Source organism: Drosophila innubila (genome assembly GCF_004354385.1).
Source record: "Drosophila innubila isolate TH190305 chromosome 3R unlocalized genomic scaffold, UK_Dinn_1.0 2_E_3R, whole genome shotgun sequence".
Classification (NCBI taxonomy): Eukaryota; Metazoa; Arthropoda; class Insecta; order Diptera; family Drosophilidae; genus Drosophila; species Drosophila innubila.
The window spans coordinates 13,138,228-13,154,142 of NW_022995380.1; the positions used below are offsets into that span (position 1 = coordinate 13,138,228).

The 15,915-nt window shown below is 37.8% G+C and overlaps 2 protein-coding genes across 3 annotated transcripts; one reads left to right on the top strand and one right to left on the bottom strand.

Annotated features, from left to right (window-relative positions):
• The first annotated feature begins 2,036 nt into the window (after positions 1-2,036).
• On the top strand, positions 2,037-3,772 carry LOC117791665 (argininosuccinate synthase). Its single transcript, XM_034631476.1, has 3 exons — positions 2,037-2,222; positions 2,276-2,521; positions 2,579-3,772. Exons 1-3 carry the CDS (start codon positions 2,052-2,054, stop codon positions 3,425-3,427), a joined length of 1,266 nt encoding a protein of 421 aa, XP_034487367.1. The 5' UTR covers positions 2,037-2,051; the 3' UTR covers positions 3,428-3,772.
• Positions 3,773-13,473: 9,701 nt separating this feature from the next.
• LOC117790763 lies at positions 13,474-15,028 on the bottom strand. 2 transcript variants are annotated; one of them, XM_034630317.1, is made up of 5 exons: positions 14,622-15,028; positions 14,460-14,567; positions 14,187-14,404; positions 13,936-14,129; positions 13,474-13,705 (listed from the first exon to the last, which is right to left on the bottom strand). In XM_034630317.1, exons 1-3 carry the CDS (start codon positions 14,979-14,981, stop codon positions 14,210-14,212), a joined length of 663 nt encoding a protein of 220 aa, XP_034486208.1. In that variant the 5' UTR covers positions 14,982-15,028; the 3' UTR covers positions 13,474-13,705; positions 13,936-14,129; positions 14,187-14,209. The 2 variants fall into 2 exon arrangements, with proteins under 2 accessions (XP_034486208.1, XP_034486207.1); XM_034630316.1 differs by having other exon boundaries at positions 13,474-13,871.
• Between the last annotated feature and the right edge of the window lie 887 nt (positions 15,029-15,915).

Consider the following 15,915-nt stretch of genomic DNA (forward strand, 5'->3'; position numbering starts at 1 on the left):
TTTTATAAGCAACAATAATTTTTTTCCAAAAGATCTGTTTTGTCCGCGTGATTTTCTTCTAAAATGATTTTTTTTTTGTGGCGCCACCATTTGTCTGTTGTGCGAACTTTTTTTTTTGGCGCTCTCCCTCGACAACTCCGGCAACTTTGACAATTTTCTACCTTTATTTGCAATTTTTACCAAGTTGTTACCGAAGTTTCGCACGTCTAAGATCCGCAAAACTATCGTTGATTGGACTTCATTATTTTAAACATCTCTGAAAATGTATTCAAATATGAATATTCTTTCTTATCAACTCTTTCTTTCACCTTAATAAGAGAAAATGTATGATTTATTTTGCAGTTAAGTATTCTTTTTTTTTTTTTTGTTGAATGTTTTATTCAAATATGCCAATTTAACTATATCAATAGTTACTCGATAAATATGCCCGATACTGTTGTAAATATGATATACAATATTTGCTATATATGCGCATAAGGTTAGATGTGTTGTTTAATTAATTGATATATCCCAATTTAATGGTCTCATCATTATAATTGGGTTCTATGTATTTCTGTGATAGTTTCTCCCATCGTGCCCGACGAAACCAGTTGGGCAATCGCATTGGAAGCCGTTTAGATTGTTGGTTGGTTGTTGGTCCATCATCGCATGTGAGCGAATTGTTGCAATACCAATGCAGATTTTTTTGGCAGTTCATGCACCTGTTACACTTACACGTTAAGCCATCAGCACATCGCCCTTCTTGGCCTGCTTGTGCTTCATTCGAAGTACAATATTCGTTAAATCCAGCATAGCAGAAATACAGAAAATTATTATTTACGAATCCGAGATATTGGTCGTATCTACAGTCCGTTCTTCTAGGTGGCAAACAAATACCATTATACACTTCTAAGCAATTATCAATGTTTGAGTAATCATTGTTTTGGGATTTTCTGTGCAATTAAGTTTAATTAATACATTTGTTTTTAAATATTAAAGGTGCTGTTGGATGGATGGTAAACTTACTTGCCGCAGCATTGTTGCCAAATAACGAAAATAATCACGAATGCGAACAGCAGCCGAAGTCTGCCGAATCCTTGGGGGGTCAATTGTTGGTTGCGCATTATCAATACGCTGCCTGTACAAGGATAACTTCTTCTGTTTGCCACATTCATTTTGACCTGCTTTTATACTCAAAAGACAGTCAAGATATCCATAATATGATTCAAATCTATGTAAATATATAATTGATTAATCACAATCAATGAAAACTTCAAATCTCGTGCTTAATCAATTGATTGATAATTATGCAAGCAGCGAAGTATAAAATTTATGACCGTCCAGCTCAAGGATGTTTATAATTGTTCAATGTCAATGTCAGGAGGCGTCGATTTCACTGATTCACTGGTTTTTTGATAGGCAGCATCAATAATTGTATTTTAAATCGTAGCAAACAATTTAATTCCAATTCCATTGATTATATTATTTTTAACTTTAACGGAATTGTTCAGCTTCACTTATATATTAATTAACTTCATAGTAGTTTCAGGGGTCTAGTATTCCCTATAATTTAATAAGATATACTAAAACAAATCAGAAGAAAGAATGCGTTATTGAACATTAAACTGTAATACACATCCCTATCTACACCACAATATTAAATAATAACGCTCTTGTTTAATGAAATTATTGTAATGTGCTCCTGTTTTGGTATTAATCATTTAGTTAAAAGTGTGCCAACTGTTGTTTTAATCATAGATATAACAACTAAACCATTTTAAAAAGATAAACTCCAACAATTAATGATATTTATATGTGATTACATTTAAATAGAAAGATTAATTTATTATAATTTTCTAGAAAACACTCTTATCAGCTGAGTTAGTGTGTCTAGATGTGCCTCGGTATCAGCCAAGATGAGCTGCAAAAATGCGAGAGGGGAAGTTGGTGTGTGGAGGCTCATATTGTAGCAGTTGATAAGGTGGACTGATATGAAAACTACGTAGGAAACTGTATAAGCTTTTGAGCTCTCAGTCTTAGAGTTGGCAGCGTACAGTGAGCAGCTCGTTAAAATGGTTGTCGACAAAGTTATTTTGGCATATTCTGGTGGCCTGGACACGAGCTGCATACTCAAGTGGTTGCTGGAGCAGAAGTACGAGGTCATATGCGTGCTGGCTGACGTTGGACAGCATGAAAACTTTGAGGCAGCGCGTCAAAAGGCGCTCAAGATTGGTGCCAAAAAAGTGAGTGTGGAGAACAAAATCTATTACAAACTGAGTTAACCTTGAACCCGCAGGTGATTGTGGCTGATGTCAAACAGAGCTTTGTTGAGCACTATATTTGGCCGGCCATCCAAATGGGTCTTATCTACGAGGAACGCTATCTGCTTGGCACCTCCCTGGCACGACCCTGCATCAGTGTCGCCTTGATGGAGGCGGCTAGACAGCACGGTGCCAAGTACTTGGCCCATGGGGCAACCGGCAAGGGCAACGATCAGGTTCGATTTGAGCTATCCGCTTATGCGTTGCAGCCAGATCTAAAGGTGAGTAGAGTTATCCACTTGGTGACTGTTTGAACTCTTCTAATCTTACCCATGCAGATCATTGCACCCTGGCGCGACGTAGAGTTTTGTCGCCGCTTTCAAGGTCGCCAGGATCTGATTGCCTATGCGCAGGCTCATGGCATCGAGGTGACTGCAAAGCCAGCCACACCCTGGAGCACGGACGCCAACATGCTGCACATAAGCTACGAGTCGGGAGTGCTAGAGGATCCCAGTATTGTGGCGCCCAGCAGTCTGTACGAGCTGACACTCGATCCACTCACACAGGCACCACAGAGTGTTAAACGCGTCTGTGTTCTTTTTGAGCATGGTTTGCCCACGGCCGTGGAGGATCTGGCAAGTAGTCAAGTGTACAGCACTCCATTGGATATGCTCAGATTCCTCAATGATCTGGGCGGCACTTATGGCATTGGACGGATTGATATTGTGGAGAATCGATATGTGGGACTCAAATCCCGTGGCGTATATGAGACACCCGGTGGTACAATATTGTACGCGGCGCATCAGGATCTGGAGGTATTTTCTCTAGATCGCGAAGTTCTGCGCACTAAGCAAATGTTGCGGGATCGCATGTCCGACTATGTGTACAATGGTTTTTGGTTTAGTCCTGAGGCACTCTATGTGCGACGCTGCATAGAACTGGCTGAGCAGCAGGTCACTGGCCAGGTCACCATTGAGTTGTCGCCGGGCTACTGTCGGGCTATTGCCCGCAAGGCAGGCAACAAGGTGGGTTCGCTTTACAACCAGCAGCTGGTATCGATGGATGAGCATGGTGGCTATGTGCCACAGGATGCTGGCGGTTTCATTGCCATTAATGCGGTGCGCTTACGTGAACACGTCCGTGCCTTTGGTGCCTATCAGACTGATGATCAGCAGCAGCTAAAATAACTGGCGTCCAATGTATTAAATATATTGGAATATATCTTTGATCCTCAAGCAGCAAACCATTTCGTTTAATTGACTTTGCGCTTTATCACAATACAATTTCATTATGACAGCAAATCACATAGAGAAAAATCTGTTCAGTATTTCATATTCTGTTCGATTTTCTGGCAACTCTCAACACACATTTGATTCTATGCAATCAATTCATTGCCTGCTCAATAAATTGTCCGTAGAAAACAATAACACTTGAAGACAATCCAATTCGTATTACATGTACACATTTCTTTGTATTTGTATTTGTATTTTCTTATCAATAAAGCAGCAAATTTCCAGTGTTCGATTTCCCAATTGCATTAATCTTGTTTCCTTACTTGCCCAAAATGAACAAACCCAGCGGGATAAAGTCGAATGATGGCCAGAACTAGCACTAGGACTTGATATTTCTCATTGCACAAATAATAGAATAGATTTTGCTGTGCGAGATTTTCGCTTATTTGCACCAGCAAATAAATGCTAAAACTAATATTATTACAACAAATAAAGCCAAACGAAACTCAAGAATCACATTCAACTGTGCATATTTATTTATATACTTTGTGTACATACACATACATATAAATATGTATCTTCGTTTACTCAAATACAATTGTTGTTCAGACATATTGTGAGCCAGATGAATGGTATAAGCCAAATGGAAAACAAGAAAGTATAGCCAAGTTTTCACAATGAAGTTTAGATACCCTTTGGGAATAACCAAGCAAATATTTAAGTATAGTTGCAAATGCAAGTGATGATAATCTGCTTATAAAAATGCTTATTAAAAATAGGGTTTGATTATCTGCAATAAATTAAATTAGGATTTAATTTGATTTTTGTGACCAAATTGAGCAACTGGCTTCTCCCCACTACATTAAAATATTAATTTTGATCAAATTTATTTATTATGTATCGACCATGACCAATGATTTTATCTCTGAGTAGCCTCTCTTGATAGCATCATTTCATTTACATCAATTACTTTGTCTGTGTACTTCTCTTCAAACGATTTTCAGAGCTTGTTGATGGAGCTGGTTTAAGCGTAGTTGTGTAGTTTGTATGCAAAGGGTTTCAATGTATTAGCTTTTCAGTGTTGTTAACATGCATATTTTGTGTGTGCACACAAAGTTTCAGTGACCAACACAGTCAGTAGGGACACTCATACACCCTGTTTGAAAACTGAAGGCAGACATCCATCCATCAGTTTCATGACAGCGTCATCTGTTTGTTGTTGTTGCCGCTGTTGTTGGATTTTGTTTTGCCAACGATGGGGCATGATCAAACATCATTGACATTTTAACTTTGTGTTAAACGGCAGAATATTGTGCAAAATAGAAAAAGAGAAGCGACAAAAAAGAAATACAAATTGAGGGAGGAAGGCAATGGAAAAAGCAAACCGGCCCCGCATAAATGTTGAAAAAGTTAAGCGCTCGGTTTTGCGGGATTATTTGCGAGTTGCAAAGGATGTCGTCAGCCTTTGCTCGAAAAGCCTTTGCCCTGTATCCTTGCTTCGTCGAAAGTGCAACTTTTGCAGCTTCTAGATTTTTTTCGCACAGCTTTTAGAGTCATTTTATATATGTGCTTAACTTTTATTGAATTTGATAAATTGAATCAAAGGTTAACTTTATCAAAGTATAAAATATAATTAGAGGGCATTACTTTCGAGGTTACAAGTATAACGAGTAAGTGGCTTTTATGAGCACATTTACACACAAAATTAACATACCGGAAAGAGCTGATTATTTAATATAAGATCTTTTTGCAACAATTCCTTGATTGTGGCTTTATTTTCGTGCTGCCAACTTGTCGATGGATTACTGATAACTTGTCAAGCTGTTGCTAGACAATATTTCTTTTGCTTTACGAAGAGAAACAGAAACTTCAGCTAAGCTTTATCGTTAACAGGAGAATACTTGACAAAAAGCTAAGCGAAGGAATGTCCTTACAATTGTATTTTGTTCATTTCATCCATCAATTTGGAGTAGAGCAACAGAATTTTAGACAAAATCTACCCTAACACTCTTTATGCCGAATGATATATGTAGTACGATAAAATAGAATTTCTCGTAATTGCAAAAATGAAGAAAACGTTATTTGGAGCCCCTGCCTTGACCAAGAATGTCAGACTTGCCAACTAGCAACAATTTATGCCCAGCAGGAGCTAGATGGTCCGAAAACAGGAGCCAAGGAAATCGAGGTACAGGAACGCCCAATACTTCAGCAAACATAAATTTATTTATGAGCGTGTGGCGTGGCATGCTGCTCAGACCCACACCCACAAACATTTCCCAACGGAGTGCCGCTGAGTCGGTTGCCATCGTCTCGCAGCTACTTCCGCCGCGCTTACAAATTGTTTGAGGGCGAATTTTAATTATTCTTCATTGTTTTGATAGCAACGCGTGCTGCTCTCTTGCTGCCCGTTAAGAGATGTACATATAAAGAGAGCCGGGGGCCAGACGGAAGATGAGACGCAGCTGCAATTGGGTTGAACCTGATGCAGGACTCTGTTAGCTTTGCGTTTGCTGCGTTGACAGCCGCACAGCAACTGGCATCGTCTGACCCCAGCGTTCGCTTATTTGGATTCTGGGTGCTTTGAGGTGGTGTCATTGGTCTCCCAGTCGCTGAAGCAATTATTCTTTTGTAATGTCCCAGCTCATGCAGTTTTGCAAGAGCAGCTACTCTGCAGAACTGACAATTTCTAATTTTCGGATTCAAGATTCAGTTATGTCTTTTCGACTTGAATTTGGTAGAGCTAGATTCTATTTGTATTCTATTTTCAGACTACTGTCATTTTTTGCCGCAGCTAAGCTTTTGCTGAAGAGTATCTCTCTTTTGTGTATCTTTTGTAATCATTTTGCCAGCAAGTACTCGTAATTATATAGAAGTCGCAATTACAGCTGCTGACGCTGAGTTCTGCGATAGTTTCCTTGACATTTTTGCAGGCTTCTTAGCGTTTTTTTTTTTTTTGGCGCCAAAGTCAACGACAGCGCCTTCAATTTGTGTGGAAAGAAGGGGGACATGGGGCATGTTGAATGAGTTTTATTATTGAAATTTGTTTGCGTTGACTTTGTAGTTGTTGTCACATCCCTTTTTGTAATTAAATGCAGACAAACTGAAAATCAGGTCACCCATACGCCCCGTTTGCCAACCCAAACCTCCTTAGCACTGACTTACAAATTAATTTTTATAAATAGCTTTTTAAATTATTACACTTGCCGCTTGGCAACATTTTTGGCCTGGTCGCAGCTGCAACTAACGTTAGTTGCCAACTGTCCCAGTTGCTGCAAGTGATTGGTCCTCTTGGCCAGCGATTTTAATTAATTTGTCAACTCAAAAGACACAAGGTGAACATTCCTAGGCCAAAGATTTTGTTTTTTGCTCGTTTCGAATCTGCTTACAAGTTACTCACAACACTCCTCGTTGGCTTTTTAACTTTAGACAAAATGGTTTCGGTTATAATCCTCGAACAAAGAAATGCAAATATCTACAAAACTTTTAAGTCTTTGGTGAAAACTTTTCTTTTAAATTCGTTAAAAGTAGCTGTAAGTCTTAATCTTCACAGCTAGTTCCATGATGGACCTATGTGATGAGTAGTTAAGTATAGAATCTCATGCTTAGGTTTTGGCTTAATAGTTTACTTTAGTTTAATACGATTTTGTCTTTGAGAAGAATGAAAAATATAGTTATTTTGTACTATGTATTTTGTTAAGCTTAGTCACTGAATGGGAAAATAAAAACCAAATATTACTTTTATTATTAAGTCGCATTAACTTGAGGTGAATCAACTAGTTGCTACGATCATCAAAATAAATAAAAAAAAAAGCGTAAATAAGTTGAAACACAATTTTCTAGCTGGCCATGGGCCACTTAAGTTGTTGTTGTTGTTATTGTTGTTATTGCTGTTGCTGCCGGCAACTGAGGAACGTGGCAGATTATGCTGTATTATCACCTGTAATTCCTTATTGGCAATCAAAACTTTGCCGCATGCTGCACGTTCAAAACGCGTTGTGCGCGGTTGCCTTCACAATGTTATCGTATTTTCTACTTTCAATAAAAAGCTAAAGCTGCGCATGCAACCAAACTTTTAATTTTATTGGTAAAACTTGTTGAGTGGACATGAACCACATCCGCCGTGAGGGTCGCTGGGCCTTTCCCTCTTTACTCTATAACGTGCATAGCAATTTTATAAGTAATCGAAAAGTTTGATGCCGCTTTTTGAGTGAACTGACAACAAGTTTTAAGCAGAAACAATTACTTCTTGCTCAATAGATTGGAAAATATCGAAAAGAAATTATAATTTATGCATATTTGAACAAAACAGAAACTGAACCTGACACATGTTCAAAATGCTTAAATTTAGCGTAATTAAACAGAATTCGATTTCTCCCTCTGAAACCTAGTAAATATTTTTGATTGCACTTTTCGAATAGTCTTCCACAGAAATTCTTGTGGTGCTATGCACTAATTAAGTGAAAGCAGAGAAAAAGTACAAATACAATTGGAAACTTGAACAAATGACTCAACAATGCTGTGGCTATTCAGGATGGGCATGCCGTTCTGAGCAGTTGCAACTCCTTATGCTTGCTTTCTTTGTTTTGTGCAACCGGAATTAAAAATAAGCTCTTCGTGGCACACAACTCGCATAAACAGAGCAGGAAACAGGGCCAAGGAGAGGGTTTTGTTGTGCTTCAAAAATCGTAAAATTGAAATTATAATTGCTACTGCAACTGATTCGAAAAAGTCTTTGTTTTCACCATTGTTACCAGAGGGCAATGCCAAGCAATAAGGTGCGGCAGAAAGCAGGAGGAACAGTAGAAAACGAAGATATAGAATAAGGAGGAGGTTTCTATAAGTAGCTCTTAGTTTCACGTCCACCACGATGGGCAGAAATGGCAGAAATCGACGCTGGAAATTTCTTTTATTTGTACTGTCTGCTGGATGCTGAAAGTTGTCTGTTGTCTGTTGTCCGGCGAAAGATGTTCTAATTACGGTCTTAACTTGCTGAATTCTTAAAATGCTTGTCAAATAATCATTATTTAGAGAGCGTTTTCAGTTATGAAATGCAATACGAAAACATTGTGCAGTTTTATTTTTTTAATTGCTGCGCTCTACTTTCGTTTCTCTGCCAGATACAGAACAGAGTATCTAGTATCTCAGCAGTATCTCCGTATCTTATACTCTTTCACGTCCTTGTACTCAGTTCATGTTCCGATTAACATCCGATGCGTTGGTTGCCTTACATGAACTCGAGGCAATTGTGCCAGAGGATGAGTGCTGGTGCGGATTCGCGGCTTTTGGTAGTCTCCATTTGCCAGTTGGGACTCGTGTGCGTAAGCCCGAATCCGTGCCAAGTGGCATGTGGCATGCCGGATGTTGTGACATTTGGGAAGCGCACCAAAAATTTCAACATTTTCACAAAAGCGACATCAGGAATGCGCGCCGATAGCACTTTGTGCTGTGTTCTACATTTTGGTGACTGCATTTTCCCCGATTCGGTCTGTATTTTATTTGCTATTTGTTATTTTTCATTTTTGTTTGGATTGTGCTTATGCGTTTTCTTTTATTTTACATTTTTGTAAAATATATATACAAACTTTGTCTGTTCTCGTTTGCCATTGAATTTGACATTCTATATCTTTCCATTTGCAGAATTTACGAGCTCTTGTTGCAAATAAGTGATGACTTTTCTGAGTTCTGAGTGTAGACTTTTTTCAACATTTTAAGCATTCAAAATTAAGCGAATTTTTCAATTTTCTATTGATACGATTACACGTGTATTACGTATATAGTTTTAAGTTCTGATTGTAGCCTTTTTTTTAAGCCGAGATGCAAGCATTTTTAAGCATTTTTTTTTTAACTTTCTATTGATACGATTTCATGAGTATTACGTATATAGAGTACGGGCTCTTGTTGCAAATAAGTGATGACTTTTCTGAGTTCTGATTGTAGACTTTTTTCAACATTTTAAGCATTCAAAATTAAGCGAATTTTTAGCAAAAATTTTCAATTTTCTATTGATTCGATTACACGTGTACGTATATAGCTTTAAGCTCTGATTGTAGCCTATTTTTTAAGCTGAGGTGCAAGCATTAAAAATTAAGAGAATTTTTAGCAAAAATTTTAAATTTTTCTTTGATACGATTACACGTGTATTACGCATAAAGAGTAAACAGTTTATATTTTCGAGTTTAGTTGTCTCATTAAACATTATTCTCACTATCTTTCTATCTCTGTCTAAGTTTGCATTTTCAAAAATGCTGCAAGCACTTGAAAACACGAAATTATTTTTAAGCACGAGATGGCTGTAAATTGCACAAAAGCCAATTGCGAAAATGTGTTAGGAAATTGTTTTGTGCACGTTGCAGAGGAGAGAACAGCGGCGAGTACCGATAGTCCTTGTATGGGGGCAGTCAGGATAAGCATAAAACAAGACAATATATAGTACATAGAGTAGACGGACAGGGGAGAGAGAGAGACAGTAAAATATACTTATATGTTGCCTTTTCGTTGGCTTATTCAAGCTGCAGTTGCAGCTGCAACAACATGGGATCAGCAACTGATTTTGGATTGCCTGAATGTGTATGCAATGTTAAGTGTGTGAGTGCTTGTGTGTGTGAAAGGGCACACACTCTCGGGTCTGTGGTTAAAGGGAAGCAGAAGCTGCAGCAAAAGTGTTTGTTGTATGCAACTGATTGCAAAGGATTTTATGGTTGCCGTTGCCGTTGCCATTGGTATTGCTGCTGCTGTTGCTGTTGCTGGGAATGACGATGGCGACAATGCAAAAATATACAACAGAATACCGATCGCAGAGCAGCAGGCTAGGACAGCTCTTAAGTGCAGTCGGGTGGCAGGCAAGGAACAAGGTTTGCTTGTTGCCACATAAGGTGTCGTTGCAGTGGCAAAACATGAGCCCATGACAGGGGCAACAGCAGCAGCAACGGCAGCAACAGCAGAAGTATCAGTAAAATGCCAACATCAGCATTACATGCGGCAATTTCTGCTGCGGATTTGCAGTTTAATGTCGATACCAACGAAATGGAATCGGAAACGGAAATACGAGTACGAATACGAATACAAGTTGCTGCGGTTTATTGTATTGCCACACGAACTGTACCACACTCCTGATTAGCTGTTCGTTCGTTTGATTAGGGTGCACTGTACCTGTGTCAGTTAACTCTTAAAGTTGCTGAGTTTTCTGTAAATTTTAGGCACATTTAGCAAGACAACAATACACAAAAGCCAAGAAACATTTAGCGGAAAATCAGCAGTTTTCACGTACCTCAAATGAATTCCGATGTATCTTGCTCTTTTTGCATTGTTGTAGATTTACCATCGTCTCTCCCACTTTAGATATCCGGCACGCTCTGATGTTGTTTCTTTATCAAACGCATTGATTTGATTTCAAAACTTCCAAGGCATTTACATTTGCCCGCACAATGCTCTGACTCTGTGTATGTGCTCGTTAACAAAAGATACTTACATATGTCTATATACATGTATCTTTCAGATACTCGCACTGACATGGCATTTGCCTTTGTGTGCTGGGTGGTTGGGTTCTTGCCACGTTTCTTATACGCTTTTGCTTGGTTAGATTTAAATGCCGAAATTTCAATGCTGCACACATCACGTTCCCCATTCGACGCCGCCTCTTCCGCTCCTTCCCCATCTCAAAGGACATATGTATAGTCGCCGAATGTATCCGAGTTGAAGGGGAACACGTGAAAGTGTAATCACTTGTACTTAATATGCAGATGATGACAATGTGACAATCAAAATGATTCCAGGTCGCTTGATGCTTCGTCTGCATGACACACACTTTCTATCTCTCTCTCTCTCTCTCTCTCTCTCTCTATCTCGCTCGCTCTCTTTCTCTATACAGCCTTTGAGGATGGCGTTATGGGAATCTGATTATTATTATCATCGTTAGAAGTAATGCCTTCCCTTTCACTGCCAAATCGGATTTTCCTGCCCAGATTTCCTACAGGCATCAACGCATTAGGCGCATTCTCTCAAAGCACTTTGAATTCTAAAAAGGTAATTCCTTTTTATTTGTATGTCTCGAATTGATTGCTTATGCGTTGTGTCTATTGCCAAAGCGTTTCTGAAATAGATAGCTGAGACTTATGTATAATGATTATGATTAATTTAGTTGCAACTAATTGGTTCTGCTATCAGAGATGCTAGAAATTACTAGATTAAGTAGATTGTAAAGCGCAAATATTCATTTTTCAGCAAAATTTAACACGTTTACGAAATGTATAAATGTAGTTCTCAAATTAATTTGTACTTTTACAACACCAATTAACTAACTGAATAAAAATTCATATTCTCATGATATAGTATGTTTTTATAGTTATTAATGTACTCTGTAACTTTATTAACTTGCTTACTGGAAAAACCAAAAAAATGTTGGTCAAAAGTCAGGAAAAATAAACAGTGTGGATCGTGTGTGAGCGAGAATGCTTGAGTGTGTGTTAAGAATATAAATGTGAGTAAAATTGTACCTTTTGTAAAAACCAACACGAGGCATAAAACCGAAAAAACTGTTGATAAAAAAGCTGAAACACGCGCAGTTGGAAACTCGACTTTTTGAAGTGAAATGCAACAGGAGGCGGCGTGTTAATGCAGAAGGGGCAAGTACAACAAACACAACAACAACAAGAATAACAACAACAACCCTCGACAACGCCAAGCGCCAAACTCATGACGAACTGGAGCGCCCCTGGTCACTGGTCCTCGAACTCATGGGGTCGCGTTCATCACGTCAAGATTTGCAGTCAACTTCACGTCGCGGGCGTCTCTGCTCGCCGGTTTTTCGGATGGTGGGGTGACAGGATGGCTGGGTGGTTGGTTGAAAATGGCAGCATTCCATGTTTTCTTTTGAGCTACTGCCAGCTGTCTAGATGAACATCATGCGCTGATTTTTAAGCCAGCCATTGCCCTTGTAAGGCGTATGTCGTTGACTGCCCTGTGTCGAAGTCAAAGGGCAGCTGTCGCACTTTTTGATTGTCCGAATGCTGGCCGTCTGCTTCAAAGTAAGTGGCAAGTCATACACCAAATTGCATTTACAAGCAGTCTCTGTTTTTTGTAGTTTGTTCATCTTTCAGTTTTGTTACTCATACGCACAGTTGCACGCAAACTAAATTACGTTTACGACGCGAAACACACTCTCAAAAGCAATGAAGTCACCGCACCGCATAGAAAACTTGTTAAGTGTTCGCATACGGAATATTTTTATTCATTTAGACCAGTAAATTGTATTTCCTTAAATGGGAGCTCACTTTATATTGTTTATTATTCATATATTATATTTTACAGTATGAATACGCCAAGCATATCCCATAACATTTAAAAAAAGTTAATTTTTTTCTTGAGTTGAAAAACATGCTGAATAAAGTAAAGAAAATGACGAAGTGATGGTCGAATTTCAGCCTGCTTAAATAGGTATATTTATTATATTATTTATTATTATTATATTAAGTCTTTCCTTCAAGCCGTCGGACAATTTAATTACACATTTTCATTTTAGCTTATTGTTCTTAGCTACAGCAAATTTTCAGGCAATGTACTCGTAGGCATTTGTTTTCATATATGGCACCCACATATGTTTTATAAAGCCACAAAACAAATGCTGCCTTAAGCACACATAGGAAAAGTAGTACTAGAAGTACATCTACGGCCCACATTTCTATTCACAAGAAAGAGTTAAAAATAAAGAAGGCAAACAAGACAGAAACAATTACACACAAACAGAGATGGGAGAACAAGAACAGCTCGAAAGGCAATTTTAACTTTTATGTATACCTCATAGAAAAGTACTTTGCATTGTAATGTGGAGAAAGCTCTAAGCGCCAATTTCAGACACTTGCGTCCTTTATGTAGTCGGTTCCGAATATAATAGAATACGCAACATGAGACAAAACCAGACCCATTTGCCCTGCGGTTCTCTCACTACCAGAAGTTAGTTAATTTTTTTTAGCTTCACATATAGCACTGGATATTAACAAAAATGATCATGTTATTTGCTTTAATACGGTCAACATAAGTTTGGATAATTATAATTTCATGAAATGAACATAACAATTTTTATTGGTTATATAAATTAACAATCTTGCCAAAATTTCATTCATTTCTTTGATTCTATTGCGCATTTAAAGCCTTAACAGTACCACACTTAATAAATAATTTTGAAATTCCAATAATACCATACCATTTTAAGGAAACCGCATCGTTATCTTGAATATCCTGAAATATACATTCATTCGCATCAAATACATACTACAGCTTCAACTTATCGAAATAAATTGAAATTAAAGTATTTCATGTGCTATATTATAAGACAGTTTCATTGTAACAAAGATTCGAAGGGAGTACATCCATATTCTTCATCGGATATATTGGATAGAGTTACCTGGAGTGCAAACTCGCAGTATAGTCTTATCGTTTTGTATTATTTTTTCAGATACCATTCATACCTCGAATTAAATATTTCTGCAACTTTTTCTTTTATAAAAATGTTCAAAATTCAACTGAAATTAAAACCATTGAATCAGCAGAAATGAATTTGGAAATTATTGAGCAATGTGCATTGATATAAATGTTTCCAGGGATTCCCGTTAAGCAGACTGACATTATGCTCCCATTGCCATAAACTAGTTATTCGATTAATCTTAAAAAGAAAATATATTATACTTATCATTCTATAAGATAAATTTATTATATTTACCTCGCTTAAGATATTCTCATAAATTAGTCTTCACCTGGAAACAAGGTGGCAATATTTCCGCAATATGCAATGATAGTTAGATCGGATACATCTGGGAATACCTGCCCTAGAAACTCAAGAAGAGCAGGCTGACTACTAACAACTTCACAATATTCTTCATAAGAGATAGTGCCATCTTTGTCCAAATCAAATTTGTTGAATATAAACTCACACATATCCTTAATAGGAATGATAATAGGATGTGTAAAACTTAAAAGGTAATCCCGTACATACCGCTTGCAACTCCTTAACCTCATCATCATCCTCACCCACAAAGAAACTGTTAATAGCCATGCCCACGGTTTCACGATTAAGTATTCCAGAAGAAGATGTCGTATAGACCTTAAAAATACCAATTATAAACCAATTTTGGGAAATTATTATTTCATTAGTTACCTTGTAAGCAAATTGCATTCGTTCTTCCAAGTTTCTGCTCATGAATACCGAAAACAGTTTCATCCATGCTTCAGGGCCAATAAAGCTAACATCTGCTGTGATGTTCAGTAATATGCGTTCTATTATACTCATATCATAGATCCGGAAAAGTACTAAAAATAAGTTATACATCTGTTTCTTCTTCATCTGTTTGGCTGAAGGACCATTAATTTGTACAAATTTATAGTATATTATTAAGAGGCAGACGACTTCAGTGTTGGTAAATTCCGTCGTAGCGGTAAATTGCTTAATGAGGCTACTGTAAAGGGTCAGAAACTTGGTATTAGCCATATCGTCCATGGTTGTGTCTATACGATTCATTTTGGCGTCTTAAATTGTATCTTCTTGTTTTGTATTAAATATTTATTTTGCTTTGTTAATTTTTACTGTGTTTCAGTGTTATGTAGTGTACTATAATAATATAGAAAGTGTGATATTTCAAAACGGAAAAGGCCTACTTATCTTAGGTTGCTGTAGTAACAAATGTCTTGTGAATGCAAGAGATTTCATAGTCTCTATTAAACTCTACACAATTTTTTACCAGCCGCTTAGGAAACTTTACCAATACACAACAGACATCCAGGTCGAGTGGTCCAATCAGCCTATGGGACGCCTCAAAAGTGGTAGTATTACAGCATATCCCGAAAGGATTAAGGCACATATATCAATAACTGAACGTTTTTTAAATACTTAAAGCCAAAAGCCTCTTGCACAATTTGTCATACTTAAGAAATTGTGATTTAAGTCCGTTAAAATACCAAATGCAAAATGTATCAATCAAAACTGTATACAAAGTACAATAAAAATCCTTTGGATTTAGAAGTCTGTATGTGGTTGGGTGGTGCTGTGATGTGTTGTGGGTTTTTTGTGTATGTCGCTGTAAATCCGCTAACACTCCGTGTTGTCAACTTGCCGACATTAAGGCGCGTGAATCTTTTTTTTATTGTTATGTCGTCGTGTTGAGGGGTTGAGTTCCGTCTATACGCGGAATGTGCGGTGCGGTTGGATGGTAAGGTGGTTCGGTGGTGCATGGAGTGGATTGTAAGCCCGCATGTATGACAGCATGTGTGGCATACAATTACAAGAGTCCCAGAAAAGTAAAGGCAACATTTGTTACCCCAAAACAAAATGGCAGTAGAACCATTCTTTTCTGATTTCCAGTTGAGAGCGTCCTTCGCTTACTCCTTGGCGTCTTGCCTGGGATTATTATATTCGCGTTTCTCATGCGCACAGCTTTAAGCATTTCTACATTGAA